Below are 7,903 nucleotides of genomic sequence, written 5' to 3' on the forward strand. Positions count from 1 at the left end.
CTACTCTGGTAATGGGCTCCTGGGGTGTCTCATTCACCCCTCCCCCGCCCCCGCCCCCCCTGGGTCTCTGGACTCTGCTCTCTGGGCAGGGCTCTCCAAGCATGTCACCGCCACCTCCAGCCCCAGCTGCTTCCCCATCCGCAGAATGGGGCTAATGCAGGCTTGTGGGAGTGGATTCGTTTTATCAACCACCAAGCACTCGGTGTCAGGGAGTCACTTTTATTGTATTTATTATCCCGTGTTTATCGTGGGCAAGGTGGGGGGTGGTTTTCTTAAAATGCTTTTCCTGAGCCAAAAGAGCTCCACGCCCCCCTGCCCTGGAGTGGCCAGCTGGCGCACGTCACCCTTGCCAATCTTGGGAAAGAAGAGAGAATGGGGTGAGCAGGCAGGGCTCCCCCAGAGGGCTCCCCAGGCCGGCTCTGCTGGCCTCAGCGCCTCTGAAAAAGAAATCAAAGGCAGGAAAGAGCAAAGCACCTGCGCCGCCAAACAGGGCTCATGAGGCTGGGCGTGCACCCCTGCTCCCCCACAGGCTGCCTCCCCTCTCCTCGGGAGCTCTCCTCTCCTTCCTACCCCTTTTCTGGGGCTTTTCCATCCATGCTCTCTTTGTGGGCACCTCGGCCCCCACCAGCCTGGCCTCCCCATGATGCCCGGGCAGCTGCTTTGATGTGCACGGCTCTGGTGTTATCCAGAAGCCCCAGATACTCACTCCAGCTGACCCCCCCCCACTTGTTGCCTCCACCCTGAGAAAGCACACTGGCCTGGGGGTGTCCCACTGGCCTCACCCTGAAGGGAGCAGGGCCGGGGGCCTGCAGCGCGTCCTCCAAGCACACCTCTGGGGCCAACAGCTCCCCACCCTCCCCAGAGCCTGCCCCAAATCCTAGGCAGCAACTCAGGCCCCCCTCTCCCGGGCTCTCCCATCTTGCCGCCCCCCCTCCCCAGGAAAGGTGGCCGGGAGCCCTTCCCAGTCAGAAAGCCTGGTGGGGGGGGGGGCGACCGGTAGGCTCCTCACAAGTACATCTTCATGGCCTCATGCGTCGTGGGACAGTAGCGGGCGTGGAGCTGGGCCAGCAGCGCCCGGGACGTGGCCTCCAAGCGTGTGCCCTGGCTCTTCTTGTTCCACACGTGGACAGCGTAGGTGGCCTTGAACAGCTGGCGCAGCTCCTCGGGGCTGACCTCTTGGAAGTACTTCTTCCAGTCCTGCCAGGGGATGGGGTAGAAGGCCTCGCAGGGCAGGGCGGTGACGCCACGGCAGGCGTGGCTCTCATCCAGGCTGCGGATGGAGCACCACTTCTTGAAGACCCGCGTGAGCAGCTGCGGGCCCTGGTGGCCCCAGATCCAGCCGTTGTAGTGGGCCACGAAGTCGCGCATGCACAGCGCCATGAACTCGTGGTGGCGCTCGAAGGCCAGGAAGGCACCGTTGAGGACGTAGCGGGACTGAGTGCCCAGCGTGTTGGTCAGATTCTGCAGGTTTTTGAGGACGATGAAGTCCGTGTCCAGGTAGATGCCGCCGAACTTCCACATGAGCGCGATCCGGGAGGCGTCGGACAGCACGGGCAGCAGGTAGGGCTCCCAGCGGCGCTGCCGGGCCGCATACCAGGCCGCCAGGGGCGTGTCCCGGAACAGCTCCTCCAGGTCCAGCGGGAGCAGCTGCACGTTGGGGAAGCAGCCCAGAAGCGAGAGGCCCAGGTGCCGGGGCAGGGAGGCGTTGCCGCCGGGCAGCCCCTTCATCAGGACCACCACCCGGGACTCGGGGTGGGCCCTGGCGGCTGACTCCACTGAGCACATGAATAGAAAGTTGGGGCTGGTCCGGTCTGATGTCTCCAGGAAGAAGATGTTGCCCGGAGGCTGGGTGCTAGAGGGCAGCGGAGGGGGCACCAACCGGGGGCAGGGGATGTTGGCAGGCAAGTTAGAGAACTCTCTTTGGCCTCTGGGTCCTCCCACGATGTGCCAGTAGATCATGATGGAGACGAAGAACGTGAACTTGAAGCTGATGATAAACAGGGTGCAGACCCGCTGTCTCGGGGCGCCCCGGAACAGCCGCAGCAGGCACTCAGGGGGCCTGGACATGTTCTCCCCAGATGACGCCAGGAGCCCGCAGCAGGAACTGGCCGGTCTATAAGAGACGAGCATCACATTCGGGCAGACTGCTGGCATCCCTGGCCCAAAAAAACACTTCCCACAAGCACCAGGTACGGCCAACGCCGGCTTCCAAAGCCCCCTGGGCCTGCTGGCTCTGAGTCCCACCTCCTTCCTCACCTGCGAAACGGGAGTGGCAGGCCAGGGGCCGAGGTCTGGGCAGAGTCCCATTTGCTCTCTGTGACACACCTGGGAGCTTCCCGAGCACCGAGCCAGGGCTGCCTACAACATATGGCCATAGCGGGCCCAGCCCGGGCCCTGGCACAGGCGACGGTTGTCAGAAGTGACAGCTCTGCCATGTGGCACGCAGGCCTCTCTGTCCTGTGAGGCCTGGGCCCCTCAGGCCACCGGCAGCCCACGATTCGATGCCTAGCACATGGGCCCCTCAGCCCCATTCAGTTCCGCAAACCAAGTCTGGAGCTGCTCCAAGAGGGCAGATGCCCAGCAGCCTTGGGGCCTTTCAGCAGAAAAGCCTGGGCACTGGACAGGCCTGGGCACTGGCGTGCTAAGGGGCTGGAAAGCAAGCCTGCGGGACGGTGGGCTCCGGGCTCACGGGGATGCACGCCGGGCCCTAAAGCCCTTGCCTCAGACACGATGGAGTCTCCCGGGCGCCTGGCCTCCCCAGCCTCTGACCTGGGCCGTGCTTCTTAGAGACACAAGCCTGGAGAGAAAGGGGCAGGGAGACTGTGCTGTAGCCCGTAACCCTGCCTAGGACTACTGTCCGTTGACTCTCAGCCTCTCCTAGTGATGTCCACCTGGCCAGCAACCAAGAACGTTCTGGGGGCCCTGCGGGCGGCTGGGGAAATGAAATAGGCTTGGGCTCTCCCCAAGGGCAGGGCGATGGGAGCACCTGGAAGACAGACACAGGACCTTAAGTCGGCCTGAACCAGCTAAGACCTGGAGTGATGCACTCAGCTCAGATTTCCCACGGGCAGGGCAGGAACACTGGAGCCCTCTAAAGGGCTAACTGTCGCCACACATGTGCCAGGTGACCTGCTTGGGATGTCACGCACATTTAACTTGCTAGACCCCCACGGCCACCCTATGCAGTGGCGGTCATCACCCCCATCTCACAGGTGAGGACCACGAGGCACCAAGAAGTCTGGTAACGGTCCTGTGGCAGGCGAGTGGCGGGGCTGGGGCTTGAAGCCAGGCCACCTGACTCCGGAGTCTACTCTCTCAACACTGCACCGTCCTGCCTGGGAGAGAAATGGTGCAGGGACGTGGGAACGTGCCTGGCACTTTGGGGACTCGGTGCACGTTCACCTGAGCTGTTCTCACTCTTCACAGAATCCCAGCCACCGTTTCCTCAGCACCTTCTAAATTCTTGGTGCCCCATGCACAGCCCCCCCCGCCAGCTCTCCATAACCCCAGGGTGGCTGGATCATTTCTACTTTAGAGGCCAGGAAACGTGGACACACAGAGGGGTGGAGGGACTGGACACAGCCTGGGGGCCAGCGGGGGCCGGAGGGAACCCCACCCCAGGACGGACGGGTCTCACAGCCTGAGCGTGGTGCCAGGAGGCCGGCGCTGGAGCATCCAGCCTGCCCTGCCGGCGGGGGGCCAGGAAGCGCGGTGACGTCACCGGCTGGTAACTGACCAGCCTGGGTGGCGCATGGTGGCGAGGTGGGGATCCAGGCAGCCCTCTGCGAGACACGCCCCGGCTCAGCAGCCAGACTCCTCTGCCAACAGGAACACGGCCCTTCCACAAACTCTCCGCGCGCACAAATCCATCTGCAAAAGACGGCGAGACACAGAGTGAGGAGGTGGCGGGCTCACGGAGGCCTCGTCCCCCAGCCACACACGGTCACTTGTTCATGGAGCTGTTGGCTCTCTGGCCCCACAGGGAGTGTGCTTGGGAGAAAGGAAGAGCCAGGTGCAGCTCTGCCCCGGAAGAGCTCTCAGCGCGTGGGGGACCGTCTGGAAGCAGACAAGGACAGTGCCGGTGACAGCTGACATGGAGCGAAGGGCCCGGCGGAGCCAGGGGAAGGTGGCTTCCTGGAGAGCTGGCACAGATAGAAGGGCCTTAGCCAGATGGGCCTCCGTAAGCGCCACGGGGGCTTGTGCACCCCCCCCCACACCAGAGCCTGGCTCGGTGCCTGGCACACAGTAGGCACACACAAACGGACTTGTCCTCTCGCTGATCTGCTCACTCACAGACTCACTCCCCCAGCGGCCAGAGGGACGCTCCAAAGACACGAGCCAGGCCAAGTCATTCGTCTGCTGAGACCCTCAGTAACGTGGGAGGCCCAGGTCCAGCAGGTCCTGCGTGTCCCTCACCCCTGGCCTCACACCCCGCGTCTCTCCCTGTCGTCCGCTCTACCCCAGCCACACTGGGCCGGCTTGCTCTTTCTCAAACCCACCCCCCCACCCCGTTGCCGTCTCAGAGCCCGTGTGCACGCTATTCCCTCTGCTTGGAACGCTCTTCCCACGGCTGTTCACCTGGCTCGTTCCCTCACCTCCCTCTCGTCCTCACTCAGAAATCATCTTCCCAGGGCATCTGGATGGCTCAGTCAGTGAAGTGTCTGCCTTCGGCTCAGGTCATGATCCCAGGGTCGTGGGATCGAGCCCCGCGTCGGGCTCCCTGCTCAGTGGAGAGTCTGCTTCTCCCTCCTGCCCCTGTCCCCAGCCCCCTGGACTCGTGCTCTCTCTCACTCACTCTCTCTCAAATAAATAAAAATCTTAAAAAAAAATTATCTTCCTGTGGGGCCTCCTGAGCCCCTAAGTTCCCCCTCCCCTGTCACCTCATGGCCTCCTGTGGACTGTCCCCCGTACCTCATTTAGCGTACGGGACGTTTGGTGCTCGTTGGTGTGGGTTATTTATGAGGAACACCACCCCACGGGGACGCTATTTTCTGTGTTTTGCTCAGCATCTAGAATAGAAGGTGCTGGGTATGCAGTCGGTAAGTATCGAGTGAGCGAGTGACTCAGCGGGTGGGTGAGTGAAGGAACAAGTGAGTCAATGAAGGAGCGAATCAATGAGCCACGTGTGAATCGATGAATGACCAGTGAGTGAGTTAATGAGTGGGCGAGTCCGTGAGTTAGCAAATCAGCGAGGGACCACAGGAGCCATGAACATGTGAGTGAGGAAACGGGCGGAGGTCAGGTGAGCAGCCTGGGATCCCCCAGCTGGGTCATGAGCGGCAGAGCCGAAAGAAATCAAGAACCCCGTGTTCCCCTGCCCTGGTTTTCCCCTGCAAGGAGAGGCTATTTTGGTCCTGAGTATTTTTAACCCCATGTGAACCACACTGAGGAGTGGACAGAGTTGGACAGAGAGAGGTCCCGGCCTCCGGAGACCCCGCAGTGTTGGGGTGATCTGGCTCTTCCGTGGTGCGGGGTGGGTGGGGGCTGGGCCTGCTGGGCAGGCAAGATGTGCCACCCAAGGCCGCGCCTGCCCCAGTGGAGAGTGCCAGTCCCAAGCAGCACCGTATTTGGTCCCGGAGCCCAAGACCCAGGAATAGAAACTGTGCATGGGGCCAAGTTGGCCACAGCCCAATACCCATGTGACCTCAGGTCCAAAGCATGCTCCTGGCCCCCCGGGGGATGGGCCTCGCAGCTGCGGCCCAAGTCCTGGCCCTTGTCAGCAGAGCCTGGCATGTTGCCACTGCCTCCTCCTGCCTCCCTGCTCCAGGGAGATGCTTCCCGTTAGCTCATTAACTGTGGCCACGTGCCTGCTCTGAGCCGCTCTGTGGCCCCCCATCATCAGGAGCCCCCATGAGCCATCTCAGGCAGGAAGTGAGGGTGAGAAGCACACAGCTGATGGGTCAAAGGGCCCAAGGCCTGACCACCCCCTGCTGGCTGGGCCCTCAGCCCCAGCTTTATGGGCCCCACGTCAGGAGCATCGGTGTCAGGGACCAGGCCCACGTGCCTAGAAATGGCTCCTCTGCCTGAACACTGTCACTCCTTCATGGCTCACGGTGGGGGCACTCCACCTCTGACCTGCCCTCGGCTCCCGTGTCCAGCCCAGCTCAGGCCGGTGCTGGTGGACTGTGACCCAAACAGAGCAGAGTCATGGAGATGGTCACACACAGTCCACGCTGAACCGCTGGCTGCCGGGATGGGTGCTGACTGGCTCCTAGAGTCCCAGAGAGGGAAAGGGACTCGCCCACGGTCACACAGCAGTGGAGGGTGGAGCTGGCGCCCTCAGGGAGCCCTTCCTGCCCCTCTGCAAGGAGCGCCGCACCCCCAGGTCTTCCTGGAGATGCTTCAGGAGGCAGACAGCCCAGCAGGAGTCGCAAACCGCAAAACCGAGGAAACAGAAGAGGGACTGACTCTGCAGCTTCCCCAGGTTGCTTTCCTGCAGCTGCTGAAACCAATGACAGGCGCCTATTTTCCCACAGCTCTGGAGAGCAGAAGGCTAAAACCAAGGTGTCGGCAGGATGGACTCCCTCTCTAGCTCTAGGGGGGAATCGTCCCTTGCTCCTTCCAGTTTCTGGTGGCTCCAGGCCCTCCTGGGCTTGTGGCCGCTTCCTCCCGTCTCTGCCTCTGTGCTCACGTGGCCTTCTCCTATGTGCGTTCTCCTCCTCCTCCTCTGTCTCTCTTAAGGACACTTGTCATTGGACTACGGCCCACACCTGGCTAATCCAGGATCGTTTCCTCACCTCCAGATCCTTAATGTAGTAAGACCTGCAGAGACCCTTTTTCCCAAGGAGGTCACAGTCCCATGTTGCAGGGGGTAGGACACGACATATCTCCTTTGAGGTCACTATTTATCCCACAACACCCCCTTTCTATGTCCCTTGGTCCTGGAGTCTCAGAGCCACCTACCCTCAGGTCACACACTGCCTGGAACATCACTAAAATGGCAGCTGCATGGAGAATGTGCCTAGGGGGGGATCTCTGCATGGCAAGAGAAAAGGGTTAGAAGTCACTTGCACTGGGGATTCCCAGTGGAGATGATGGTCTTGCCTGCCCAGCATCCATTCCCCCTTCTCCTGATAACAGTACTCGGATTTCCTTTGAGGAACCCCCTCTGCCCCACAGACCCCACTCTCCAGTTCTTGGGGTGGGCACACGACTCGGGTCTGCCTAATGCCGGTGCCACGTTCTCCTGGCCACAGTGAGAAGCTCAGGAAGGGCATGTAGCCCAATCCAGGCCAAGCAGAGTCATGTGCTTTCCCACAGAGGTGCTAAGATGGAGCCAAGAGCCAGGAGGGGAGAGCCTGCCTGAGAAGGAAGCTGGCCCCGAGGCCAGCAGAGACGAGAGATGGAGAGAAAGACATGATGGTGACATCATCTTTACAGCTGGATTCTCCCACCCCTGAAGCTGGTACATCCTGGACTTCTTCGGCATGTCAACCAACCAACACACACACACACACACACACGGGGAGAGAGAGAGAGAGGAGGGAAGAGTCTACCAAATTGGAAGCAGGGATGCTTCTGGAGACAGGACAGGATCCAGAACTCAGACCCTCCTTCGTGGGAAGAGCCAATACCCAGAGCTTGAAAGTCCTGCTTGAAGGGTCTGCTGCCCTGCCCCCACACCGCCCTCCCACGTTTCAGGGCATACACAAATATTTCTACTCAAGAAGTAAGAGTTTACTAGAAGATGATCCTTGTAAAAATGGCAGTTTTCAGAGCAGAGGTTATAAAATGTTTCTCCTCCGAAGCCTGTAAGATGTGCTGAAGCCAGCAATCAGGAAGGCAGTGGCTTGCTCTTACCAACAAAATGAGGGAGGTAGAGACTTGTTTTTCCAATAGGCATAGGGCAGATTCTTGGTTCTGAATCTTTCCTCTGCCGCTGATGTCACACAGACCAGCAGGG

General features: G+C 60.8%; 1 protein-coding gene across 7 annotated transcripts in view; it reads right to left on the reverse strand.

Moving 5' to 3' along the window:
* Positions 1 to 205: 205 nt before the first annotated feature.
* Positions 206 to 7,903, reverse strand: part of A4GALT (alpha 1,4-galactosyltransferase (P blood group)) — a 25,579-nt gene continuing 17,881 nt past the window's right edge. For 4 of the 7 annotated variants that reach the window (XM_040637653.1, XM_040637654.1, XM_040637652.1 and 1 more), the window contains exons 2-4: positions 3,737 to 3,870; positions 2,257 to 2,797; positions 206 to 2,113 (exon numbers count right to left, since the gene is read on the reverse strand). In XM_040637653.1, the coding sequence (XP_040493587.1) occupies positions 1,006 to 2,113; positions 2,257 to 2,531 (1,383 nt within the window). In that variant the 5' untranslated portion in view covers positions 2,532 to 2,797; positions 3,737 to 3,870 and the 3' untranslated portion in view covers positions 206 to 1,005. The other 3 variants (XM_040637657.1, XM_040637658.1, XM_008702919.2) reach the window with 3 other exon arrangements.

This window comes from Ursus maritimus, unplaced genomic scaffold, assembly GCF_017311325.1.
Source record: "Ursus maritimus isolate PB19 unplaced genomic scaffold, ASM1731132v1 scaffold_21, whole genome shotgun sequence".
Classification (NCBI taxonomy): Eukaryota; Metazoa; Chordata; class Mammalia; order Carnivora; family Ursidae; genus Ursus; species Ursus maritimus.